We start from the raw sequence: 13269 nt of genomic DNA on the forward strand, positions 1-13269 counted from the left end.
CCAGCTACTTGTGCGCACATGGGACTGGAATCACATATAGACCCAACAAGATCAGTGGGTTTGCTTCACTGAAGCATTTAAATGAATCTATTGGTCACAGTTTAATCGATTGATGGTCATTTTTCGTTGAACCAACTCAATCTGACCTGGTGGGATTTGAATGTGGCCAGTAGTCCAGGCCTCCCAATTACTACTAGCACAATCGTATTGTGTACAAGCCCTGTTGTAACCATTAGAAGGACTGGGTGAAACATCCAATTGTCGTGTATTTAAGAGGGCCTAAAGGAAAGAAAATAAATATTCAAAGATTCACTAGGATATTTAACATAATTACTTTTTGAAGTAATTTGATAGAAATGTTGTTCTGGCCTCTCTGGAACTTAAAATCAGTCTTTTGAATCTGGATCTGACTTGTCCAAATTGCCTGTATATGGGCTAATTAAGAAGCAAAGTTCTTCCCTAACTCAATGAGTTATATACAACATTTTTACAGCATGGGTAAGCCTGGTAAGTAATAGTAATGGCAATAACTAGTTCTTCCCTGCTAAATAAATGGCTGCGGCTAATTTAAGTGCACCTTTTAAACTCCATAAGATATCACAGAAACAATCTTTGTAGTTTGCCTGTGAGTGTAGTACTGTTGTAGTTATTTGGTATTAATAAGTACAAGCTCCTCTTTAAACACTAGGAAGGATCTGACCCAAATGCTGGCAAATGGGACGTGATATATTTTGGATATTTGGTTGACATGGATGAGTTGGACCGAAGGATCTATTTCCATGCTGTACATCTCTGACTATATGAAATCCTGTAACCCTTTATGGTGACATGGTAATGTTTAAAATGTGATTCATTACATTATCTATTTCTCACCACGATTTTAAAGGGTTTCCCAGGACACTCCCACAGGCAGAAGAGCTACATAAAGTTTACCAACCAGACACTGTAATTAACTTGAATGTGCCATTTGAGACAATCAAAAAGCGACTGACATCTCGCTGGATCCACCCAGGCAGTGGTAGAGTGTACAATACTGACTTCAACCCTCCGAAAGTAACAGTTAAGTATCCAGTTTAAAAGTAGTAGGTTTTATAAAGCATATAGTATTTCACAAATGCATTGAATATTCTGTTATTCTTGCCTGCTACTCGTTATAAGTTGATTGTTTGCATAACACGTCACTGATCTATTTTTATGGCTCTGTTCCGTGAAAGTATAATACCAATTACTATTTCCTATGAATTCCAGTCCCTTTAATTCAGTTCAAAAACACTGTCTTAAAATTTGGTAAGCAAGTTGGACCTTTGGACATTAAATGTTGGTTAAAAGTATTTTCTAGAAGGGGAGAAGCTGAGATCCGTGTTTAGAAGTTGCAAATCTACCGAACAGGTACAAATGTAATTCAAATGGGCAATGGAACGTTGACCTTTGTCTCCTGGGGGCTATAATTCAAAGGCGTGGGAAGAACGATTCCCATTTATATGTCATATTTCATTAACTGCATGACACTCCAAGGTGTTTTACAATCTTGATAGCTTTGTTTGAAATTTAAAAATTTTTGAAGTGCAAGAAATGAGAGACAGTGGAAAGATGCCACAAACAGATGGTCATCTGATTTTGGTTGAGAGGTAGACATTGCCCAGGACATTCTTGTTTGAACAGTGTCATAGAATCTTTTCTGCCCCCTTGAGCACAAATGGGGCCTCAGTTGAAAAAAACTCACCTGAAAGATAAAAACTACTAATGGTGCAGTACTTTCATAGCTTCCTCACCCAAGGGTGACACCTATTGTTTATATAGAGGAAATTTTAAATTAATCTGTCAAACTTGTTAAAAAGTAAGTATTGATTTGGCAGCTAACCATTTTACAAAGCTGAAACATTTAGGTTTCTTTACCTGTCTAACTCCCATTAGAATTAATTTTCTAAATAAAGTTCTTCGATCAGACTTTGTTGGGCAATACTTCTTTCTGCTCAAAGTATAAATTTTGAAGTTTGTTGGGCATATTCTCGCTTTAATTTTGTATATATTGTCATGGAATATTTCTGACAAGGGAACAGAAGCTTACACAGTATCCCATTGAAGTTAACATTCCTCTAGTTCAATGTTATTGCCCTCGATAGTTCTTTGTTCTTTTCCAGAGCTGTTCTAAACCTGATACTGATGTGACCAATGTCTCCCAAGTGCTCCCTGAAAACACATTCCCTTTGCTTCACTTCATTTCCCAAAATTGGGAATGGAAACATATTGATTAATCAAATGTTCAGGCTGGTTGGCTCACTGAGCTGGTTTGTTGTTCCACAGACGTTTCATTACCCTGCTGGGTAACATCGTCAGTGCAGCCTCCAATGAAGCACCGGTGTGGTATCCCGCCTGGGGAGAACGTCTGCGGAACAACAAACCAGCTCAGCGAGCCAACCAAACTCAACACCCACAACCCGAGCTACAGATCTACTCCAAAACCTTGGTGATTAATCAAGTTCTCTTGCCCATATTGCTGAAATTCTACTCCACTTCGCTGTTTTCATTGACACTATCGCAGTCTTTTCTAGGATTACTAAAATTTGTCATTACATTGTAAATCTTGTGTCTTTCAGTTACTTGCCCACAATGTTTCTCCTCTGAATTCTTCCTACAATATGGCGATCTGTAGTACATACCCAATAATTTAACTTCCATCGTCCTTTTAATCAAGATTTTAAAAAAGAGTGCTAGCAAGAGTTTAACGCCACGCGAAAGAAAGCAAATGTTTAAACAAATGTTCTCCTTCCTGTTTTACTTATCTAGGGCTGGTAGACATAACCTTTCTTGGTCTGCACAACATGTAGAAAAGTAGGTGAAAACTGAAGTAGTTTAATAGATGGCTCGCATAACTATTTAACCCACAGTCACAACTGCCATCGATGTGGTGAAGGTGTTTACACAATGTTGTTGTGACATGATTCTAGGACACTTAGGGCAGTTTAAAGTCAATAATATTGGTGTAGGACTGGAACTACCTATAGACCCAAAAAGATCAGTACGTTTGCTTCACTGAAGCATTTAGATGAACCCATTGGTCACAATCTAACAGACTTGGTAAAAACTAACACAACCAACTCAAACTGACCTGGTGGGATTTGAATGTGTTCTCTAGGCCAGTAGTCCAGGCCTCCCAATTACTACCAGCATAAGCATAATGTGTACAATCCCCTACTTTGTAAATGTCAAGCTGACTGGTACAATTCACAACGTACTCTGGTTTCGTGTTACCGCTAATGTTATCAACAGAATGATGGGATGCTGACTAATGCTTTTGTCAGTTTGGGTCTTGAGGTGATTGTCACTCGGACTCATCAGCTAATCTGGAAGTACTGTGACTAAAGCTTGACTATAAATGTGAAAAAAGGCAACTTCTCATGTGAAGTGTCAACTTCAAAGAGTTGATAAGTGGATCGGATTTAAGAACTGGTATGTTATACAGAATTGAACAGTGAAAGTCTTCAGCGAGGAGTTGGTGCCAGTCCAAAATAGACACATTTCCATGTAGGGGAAAGGAAAGGCATCCAAAGCAAGAACGAAACAAAAGAACAAAATAGTGATTTTTAAAATGAGTTAGAGAAGGGAGGCTTATGACAATGGAAAGATCCATATTCTAGTACACTAGAAGCTGAAAATAGAAAGTACAGAGTGATTTTGCTTTTAAAAAAGGAAATACGAGAGGCAAAGAGTGAGTATTAGAATACCTAGCTAAAAATCTTTTAGAAATAATTGGTAATAATGGAAGGTTGGACCTGATTACGAATCACAATGGAAATCCTGAGAGGCACAAGGCATGGCTAAGATGTTAAATAAATACAAAGACAGCATTTACGAGTTTGGTCTACACCAAATGTAACAGTAAAGTTGAAATCAGTAGCAATATTGGTGAAGTTAAAAATTGATACAAGAGTCACCTAAAAGGCTGGCAATCACTAAAGTAGAGAGATCAGATGGGACTCATCCATTGTTACTGTGGAAATTGCAGAGCTTTAACCTTCTAAGTTTCCTCGTATGTGAAAGCTGTTGCCAAAATGTAACTGTAACTTCCCAGTTTCAATAGAAAACAGACATAAAACCAGCAATCAGAACCCAAACAGACAAACATTCATGGTGGATAACTTTCAAGAAACAGCAATCCAGAATTGGAATTCCGAAAAACAACAGATTAGTAATAAACCTCAGCACTCATTTGCTAAAGGCAAATGTTTGGTAAATTTAATCTGGTTCTTTTATCGTAATGGAGATTATTATTGAGGATAATGTGGTGATGTGTTTATTCATTTTCAAAGGAATTAGACAGAGTCCCACACAATCGGTGTATTACTAAAATGGAACAGTGACAGCATCAATGCTAAATATAAAAATACTAAATTTTCTAGGTAAGCAGATTGAAGTAGTGTACAGTTGTTTTTAAGACTGGAGGGAAGAGTGCAGTGGTGTTCCCAAATAAAAGCAAAGCACTGGAGAAACTTTACAACCACGGAGAGAGAAACCGGTAACATTTTGGTAGTCTCGTGTGACTCTTCTCCAGAATGGCGGTGGTTCTCCCAAAGGGTCAATATCAAGATGACCGTTTTTTCTAAAAAAAATATATGACCTAGCCTTGGATATGCAAGGAACAATTTTCAGGTGATGCAAAATTCTGAAATGTAGGGGATAAAATGGGGATAAGGGACTGTGTTTGTTTCTACCCCGGGTGACTGTCTGTGTAGAGTTTGCACGCTCTCCCCTTGCCTGCATTGCTTTCCTCCCACAGTACAAAGTATGCAGGTTATGTGGGTTGGAGTGTCCAGGGATGTGTATGTTCGGTGGATTAGCCATGGAAAATGCAGAGTAACTGGGCTGGGGTAAGGGCGTGGGTCAGTGTGAACTGATGGGCCGAGTGGAATTCTTCTGCACTAAGGATTCTATAATTCTATGACATTGAATTATGTGGCACGATGATATTGTTCTTCTCTCCAAATTAGAAGCTTCAGATTCAAATTCACTTCGTGTGACACAGGAACAGCACTCTGAAAGCTTGTGATTTCCAAAAATTCTGTTGGACTATAACCTGGTGTCTCGTGACTTCTGACCTTGCCCACCCTAGTCCAACACTGGTACCTCCACATCATATCAAATAATTGGCATAGGCACAATGTTCTGATTAGCAGCCTCCTATGCAGTTCCATTTCATTAAAATTCTTCAGAGTTATACTATTTGTTTTTGTTATATCTATGGAGACTTGTAAGTTTTTATAACCTCCTTACTTTTGTATTCGTTTCCTAGTAAGTATGGAAGCCTGCAACCTGATCTCAAAAATGGCTTCCCTATCTTCTTTTCTATTGCAACATGAAACACATTAGCGGTTCTACTTGAATAGGACATTAATTAGCTCTCATTAGCCCCCAAATCTTTTTCAATATGGAAGTAATGGATAGTTTAAATCACAACTGTTTACAAGCTAACACTGCCTCTGGGATGTTGTGAGATTCAAATCTACTTATCATAAATTCAGAATCCTCAAGTAGAAACATCTTGTACCTTCTTCCCAGCAAAATATTCTAAGCCTTCCCCTGATTTTGCACAATCCAAATCATCTGACATGCAGACTGTAGAACTGGTCACATGACACCCTCTTCACTTTTCCAGGTCTGTAGCTTTAAATTTAGAATTAGTGTAATCTTATGAAGCTCATAATTGTAACAATTTCCAACAGTTGATTTCAGAAACCGTGTGTTATGCAATCACCCACTGCACCCCCATGATCATGTGTTAACAATGTACCTGGAGGCATGCTTGTGGTGTGGCATGTGGTGTGGTAAGAATGCTATTCTAAGGGCAAATGTTAATTGTTGGTGGGGCAGTTGGAAGGAGAATCTAAACTACTTTGTCTTTCTTTCTTCTCTATTATTTGAAGGGAATTGATGATCTCACTGGTGAACCTTTGATTCAGCGTAATGATGACAAACCAGAAACTGTCACTTTGAGACTCCAGGCGTATGAAGAACTAACACAGCCAGTTTTGGAATACTATCGGTGAGTGGTGAAATTCTATTTCATATGCAGAAGGAAAATCTGAACTCTTTGTAAATTATGCATCTTGGGTATTCATGAGACAGAGTACTTCAGTAAAAGAAATTTTTAAAAATAAGCATTTGTAAATTTGTTACATATTCAACAGGAAAGAAATGTTTGAGAAGTTAGTCATTTGTGGAACAGAAAGAGGCGTTTTGGCCCACTGAGTCTCTGCCAGCTCTCGGCAGAACAACCCAGCCAGCCTTACCTCTGCTTTTTTGTCACCGTAGGCTTGCAATTTATTTGCCTAAGTAAACGACGAGTTTTCTTCTTTAGTCGTTTCCCCAACCATCACACTTGTGGGCAGAGAACTCTAGCTCAATACCACAATTTTCTTAAAAAAAAACTCTTCTTCACATTGCCCCTGCATTTATTGCCCACAACCTTAAATCTGTTTTCCCCCATTCCTTGTACAATCAGCGACTTGAAAGAGTTTTCCTTTACCTACTTTATCGAAACCCATTATAATTGGTTTGTACGCTTCTATCAAATCACCCCACTCTTCTTTGCTTCAAGAAGTATGAACGTCACTAATCCAATCTAACTCTGTAACTAAAACTACTCATCCCTGAAACCAGTCAATTCTATGAGCTGAAATTTTCTTAAACTAACCTTTCAGGTATGACCTTGTCAAATGCTTTCTTCAAAATAATTTTGACAACTTCATTGCATTCTATTTACCAATATTATCTGTTACATTCTTCAAAAAATTCAAGTAGGATAGTTGAGCACCGTCTGCCTATTACAATTCTGTGCTGGCTTTTCTTGATTAGCTCAAACTTCTTCAAATTACTTTTGATTTTATTTTTCCCAAGATTTAAGATTGCAAAGCTTTCAACTGATATCAATATAACTGGCTGTAGTTGCTTGGACTGTCTTTGCCATTTTCTTGAAGAATATTTGCCACTGTTCAATCTGTTAGCATTTCCCTTTTATCTGAGAAGCTTGAAAGATCAAAGCAAGTTCTTCCACTATCTCTAACTCCACTTCTTCTAGCAATTTCCAAGGTAACCAAGCATGCAGCTTAAGTGTTCTAAGCAAAGCTTTTTCAAGAACATCCTCCCTGTAAATTTCACACTATCCATTGCCTCCATTATTGTCACTTATGCCAATATTTTGTCAGGTTCCTTTATCTCAGTAAATAAAGATTTGCAGTTACCTAGCACTTCTCATGACCATGAACTAACTACTTTTGAAGTGACTCACTGTTGGAGGTAGATTACTTGGCTGTCAGTATGAGCACAATAAAATTCCACAAGCAGCATTGCTCTAATGACCAGGATGACCTGTTTTGAGATGTTGACCTGACCAGTCAATATTGGTCAGGGCATGGGAGCTACATTCCCCCAGCTCTCAATATAAGATGGAGGCATCAATTATTTGCACTACAGCGTGCAGACACAGTCTCATCCAAAAGACAGTGCAGACCCCTTCAGTACGGTGCTGAAGTGCTGGTTTTTAATTTTGCACTCAAATTCAGGAGTGGGAATTTAATCTGGATCAGCGAAGATGATACCAACTGAACTACAGTCTATTTCCTGTTTCTGTGAATGAAAGATAATTTTTGTGTTTTATAGAAATAAAGGCATTTTAGAAGTCTTCTCGGGAACAGAGACCAACAAGATTTGGCCTGAAGTGCAGGCTTTTCTCAGCAAGAAGATACTAACAATTTCTTAAAGCAAAGAGTGCAGCTGCGAGACAATGGTACAGAATCTGGTGGCACCTTGACTGATCATCTAGCCAGCTCTAGAAGGAAGAAAATTTGAAATGGTCTTTTAATTGCAGTCTTAAAAGAAAATTGATGTGAACTTTTAAAACGAGTATTTCTCAGAAATACAAATAATTTTTCAAAAATTTTAAAACATTTTTCATGTCTGACCAGAGTAAACCAGCAAAATGTTCTTAATTGAGAATTGCAAAAGGTTTGTTTACATAGCTGATCATTTGTTGTACAATTGATACTTATTTTTAAGTGACCAAATCTTGACACAACTGATTTAAAATGCACTTGGAGGGGCATGCTCTGAATGGTTAACTAGAAACATTTTGATTTGGGCACTTTTTTTTCCAAACAAGAGAGGAAGAAAAAATAAGTTTTTACTTATTATCATGTTGATAGCTGTGAACTGCAAGTCAGTTGGTTGATTGAACATGAGGCAAGTGACTCTCCGACAGTCAACCAATCCATTTTTCTTTCTGATTTTGGCTTCTGTGGAATTTATAAACTAAAATCCAGTACAGCACGCGATATAAAGTTCTTTGGTCATTCAGAAGTATCCTTAATCATGTCCAGTGGTGTAGCTTCCTTTTGTGAGTGGATGTACAGTACAGTATTTGTGCGTCTGACCATACCAGACTAACCAAGTGCTAATGGGAACTGTTGGCACGCCATGCATACAAACAGTAAATGCACAGAGGGGTGCTGTGGACTGAAGATGGGGAGCTGTGAACCCTCATTTTTCTGTGAAACATTTCCAGTATTTTTCATTTTAATTTCAAATTCCAATACATGCAGTGTGTTTCTTGAGTACAGCATAATTCTATATCAGATACATAAGGTGTAGCAGGAACGTGTTTTTCTCTTAATATAGAGAAAGCAGCATAACGAAGTGTGTTTTAGTACCTGGAGAATTAAATCTAAGTACATATAAAAGGGAAATGGTAGTTTAGAGTAAAATGGTAAAATTTTAGTAGAATTGTTTAAAACATGTTTTGGATGAAGGCCAGTCACTAATTTTGTTCTTGATAAATTAAGTTTCATGGCAAGAAATAATGAGAGCTGTGTATTACTGAATTGTGTTAACTGCCCAGCTGTATAGCTTTGAAATGAAGCATCAAAAAATGTTACTTCTAAGGAAGGCAGCCTATGAGTGACCTGGTCCAGCTAATTTACACAAATGCTGCATTTTGGGGAAAGCGGTTGCTTAGTTGCCAATCTAGATTGTACCAGTTGCTCCCAAACTTTGAGTTCTCTTTATAGTTCCAGTTTCCTATCACAGCAGGAATCATCTGAAAGCAATGAAAAGTATTTTGAGGCTTTCTGTCCTATGTGTCAATGAAATGTCACTTCTTGATGAGTCAGGTGGTTTAGGTCTGATGCTTCCTCCTGCTATATGCTGGTCATCTGCTATTGTAAACAAAAACACTCAGGATAGTGACATTTATAGATGTCTATTCTTTTGAGTACTCCAGGAGTATATAGAATGAACACAACCACAGGACCATGCATTCAGAGATGCAAGTTTTGTTGTGGAATGTAAAATCTTGCTGGACTTTGGACTTACAAAGGGACGTGATTTATGCTGTAATATTTTAATCTGGAAGTATTTCAATTTTTGGCCTGGTTTTCTTCTTGCAAATAAAATCTAAACAGTACACCATCCTATGAACTCAACAAAATCTATCAAACTTGCTCTTAAACTTTAATTGGCTCAACATTCCCAGGTTTGAGGGAAGAGAATTCAAAATTTTTTCAACTCTATCTGTGAGATTTATTTAATTAGTTGATCCATTTGGAATGAAATCAAGATTAGCCTCCCCTTATTCTAGATTCTGCAATCGGAAGAAATAATCTCGCTGCATTCACTGTATCTTTCAAATTCTCTTATCATCTACACTCTGACGTATTCATCTACTGTTTTGCACTAAAGAACATTGTATCTCAGTGTTTATTTCATGGTGCAATTTTCCGTCTTCATTGTCGATACATTTGACTTTAGCTACTCATGAGTGCTATTCAAATTCATTCTATTCTTATCAAGAAAGGAAGGCACAGGCTAAAAATCAAAAGATGCATAATTAAAAGAAAAACCAACATTTTTAAATATTACTAAGGTAGAAGGCATCTTGGACCTTACTGGTTAGATACAGGAACCTTTTGTCTTCAGACTTCCTTCATTTTATGAATGATTTTGAAAAGAGAAATGAAAGATTAGTCAAACTAAACTGTTATTGAATTACCTATGTCATGCTATGATAAATGTTTACGTACAATTAGATCAATAAAAATCAAAAAGGTGTCTCTGAAGAAAACCATTTGTTTGATCTGTTTTGTGTATGTCTCACATACAGCTGCAGTAAGTTGTTTTTCGTGAGCATAAAAATAGCTCAGGGCTATTAGTAATTTGGTATCAGGGTTGAAGCAAATAATGCCACTAATTTGTGAAGTACTTTTGAAGTGTACTCATATACTTGTTAGTGTGGCTGGCAGCCTGAGCACAGTAAAGTTCCATTGCCAGCATTGTTATAATGATGGTGATTACCAAAGTCTTTTTGAGATCTTGATATGACAGATTAATATTGGCCAGGGCGATGGAGCTAAATCTCTGACTCTTCAATAAAATGTGAATGAATCACGACTCTTACTGGAGCAGGCAGATAGTTTTAGGACACACTCAAAAGACAGCAGTTCTCCAGTAGTACTGAATGGTACTGTACTGTTAGTGCAAGGTTTGACTTTTATGTTCAAATCCTGAAGTGGAAATTTCATCAGGATTTATGAGAGTGATCCGAACTGAACTAGCATTTTATTTACACCACCTCCACTAGAGCATGTTTGTGACACATCTTTTAAGGATTGGAAGACAATCTGAAATGTGGATACTACTTTCAGCAGACTTTGAAGGCATGTATTTTGAAATTCAGGTGCTTAATTATAATAGTTCTTGGAAAGTCTCCTGAAAAAAGCCGGTACTTAGAAAAGAAAGTCTGTGATGCTGCAATTGAAATTAATCCTGGCTAAATGAGAGGATAAGACCAAATGTTGGCCAAGTCAGAATATAAACCATATTATTGTTTTTAAAAGAAATCTAAGTGCAAAAAAACAGTCAAGTAAAAGCTAAAAGACAGACAAAAGCAGTTTTTTTTAAAAAAACTACCAAGTCAAATTATGGTGAGCAAGTAGAGGAAAATGTACATTTTCACACTATTTTTGGTTCAACTTAGATTTAGAAGACCAATTTTGTCATTTCTAGCCTATTGCAATATTGTGAAAAAATGGAATTTTAAGAAACTAATGGACTATTCCCTATCTTTAGTTCCCTTCCTCCTTGAGCCACTGCAAGTTGTTTGAATTTACTACCGTTGTTAGATTGGAAGTTTCAACTTTAACCCAGTAATAATAAAGAACAGCCATGAGCCCATGTCAGGATGGTATGTGACTCATGTCCCTGTTATTTCTATGCTCTGGGTGATTAAATATGCAGGTTTGGGGAATGCTGAAGGTTTGAAGAATCTGTACACTGCCTCCTGTGGATAGTAAATATTGCAGTTACAATGCATCTGTGGTGGGGAACACGTTTAAGCTAGGGATGCATAGCCAGAACGTACATCTGCTGTTTTTCTTTCCTTAACGTTTTATTTCTCCTCTGCACAATGCTGCGCTGTATTGATTTTTAACACTCCTAATCATGTGCTTTTGTTGATGCTGCTTCTGCCATGCGCCACTGTTGATTTGATTTTATTATTGTCACGTGTATCTGAGTACAGTGAAAAGTTTTGGTTTACGTCCAGTACCAGCAGATTACAACCGTATAAAGGCTAATGGAACAGAGCAAGGAATACAATATTACAACTGCAGACAAGGTGTGCAAAGAGCAAGGGAAATATTAAATTTTAAATTTGAGAGGTCCACTTAGAAGTCGAATAACCGAGGAAGAAGCTGTATCTTGAACCTGTTGGTATATGTGTTTAAGCTTTTGTATCTTCTGCCTGGCAGAAGAGGCTGTAAGAGATTGCAACAAGGTGGGAGGGGTCTTTGATTATATTAGTTGCCTTTCTGTGGCAGAGAAGAGTATAAATGGAATCAATGGATGGAAGGTTGTCTTGTTCTGGATGTGAGATTGCTCGCTGAGCTGGAAGGTTCATTTTCAGACGTTTCGTCACTTTTTTAATTGGAAAAAATATACTTTTTCATAAGATGTACAAAAAAAAACATATTTAGACACCTACTCAGTCATGCAAGCCACTCCGGGTTACCCAGGGGGTACATACATCAACTAAAGGAAAACAACAAAGCAAAGAAAACACTCCGGCAGTCGTCACCCCGCACAGTCCCCGATGGCCCTATGACCAGTTGGGGAAGGCGCCAGCTGGGCCCAGTTACCAGATAGGGCCCTTTTTTCTATCCTGGATGAGGGGTTTCATACAGTGGTCTTTCCCCACCGCGCCTTGGTGGCGGCTGCCCCAAGCTTTAGCGCATCCCTAAGAACGTAGTACTGGACCTTGGAGTGCGCCAGTCTGCAACACTCAGTCGGGGTCAGTTCTTTCAGCTGGCAAACCAGCAAGTTGCGTGCAGACCAAAGAGCGTCTTTCACCGCATTGATGGTCCTCCAGGCGCAGTTGATGTTGGTCTCGGTATGCGTCCCGGGAACAGCCCGTAGAGCATGGAGTCCCACGTCACTGAGCTGCTCGGGACGAACCTCGACAAATACCACTGCATCCCCCTCCAGACCTCCTGCACATAGGCACACTCCAGAAGGAGGTGATCAACAGTCTCATCCCCCCTGCAGCCACCGCGAGGGCAGCATGCGGTGGCGCAGAGATTCCGGGCATGCATAAAGGATCTCACTGGCAGAGCCCCTCTCACCGCGAGCCAAGCAATGTCCTTGTGCTTGTTTGAAAGTTCTGGCGATGAGGCATTCTGCCAAACGACTTTGGCAGTCTGCGTGGGGAACCATACGACGGGATCCACCCTCTCCTTTTCCCGAAGGGTCTCGAGGATACTACGTGCTGACCACTGGCTGACGGCCTTGTGGTCAAAGGTGTTTCCCTTCAAAAATTTCTCCACAAAGGACAGGTGGTACGGAACGGTCCAACTACTCTGAGCGTTCCGCGGCAACGAGGCCAGGCCCATCCTTCGCAACACCGGGGACAGGTAGAACCTCAGTAAGTAGTGACACTTGGTGTTTGCGTACTGAGGATCTACGCACAGCTTGATGCAGCCGCACACAAAGGTAGCCGTCAGGGCGAGGGTAGCGTTCGGTACGCCCTTTCCCCCATTTTCCAGGTCTTTGTACATGGTGTCCCTGCCGACCCAGCCCATCCTCAACCCCCAAATGAAGTGGAAGACAGCCCGAGTGACCGCAGCAGCGCAGGTCCAGGGAAAAGTCCAGGCCTGCGCCACATACAACAGTACAGAAAGCCCCTCGCACCTGACAACCAGGTTCTTACCCGCGATGGAGAGGGACCGG

General features: G+C 39.2%; 1 protein-coding gene across 1 annotated transcript in view; it reads left to right on the forward strand.

Moving 5' to 3' along the window:
- Positions 1 to 10117, forward strand: part of ak3 (adenylate kinase 3) — a 31760-nt gene extending 21643 nt beyond the window's left edge. The window contains exons 3-5 of the mRNA XM_048527940.2: positions 887 to 1059; positions 5922 to 6040; positions 7657 to 10117. Coding sequence (XP_048383897.1) covers positions 887 to 1059; positions 5922 to 6040; positions 7657 to 7756 — 392 coding nt within the window. The 3' untranslated portion in view covers positions 7757 to 10117. The remainder of the gene's footprint in view (positions 1 to 886; positions 1060 to 5921; positions 6041 to 7656) is intronic.
- The last annotated feature ends 3152 nt before the right edge of the window (positions 10118 to 13269 follow it).

This window comes from Stegostoma tigrinum, chromosome 3 (assembly GCF_030684315.1).
Source record: "Stegostoma tigrinum isolate sSteTig4 chromosome 3, sSteTig4.hap1, whole genome shotgun sequence".
In the NCBI taxonomy this organism is placed as follows: domain Eukaryota; kingdom Metazoa; phylum Chordata; class Chondrichthyes; order Orectolobiformes; family Stegostomatidae; genus Stegostoma; species Stegostoma tigrinum.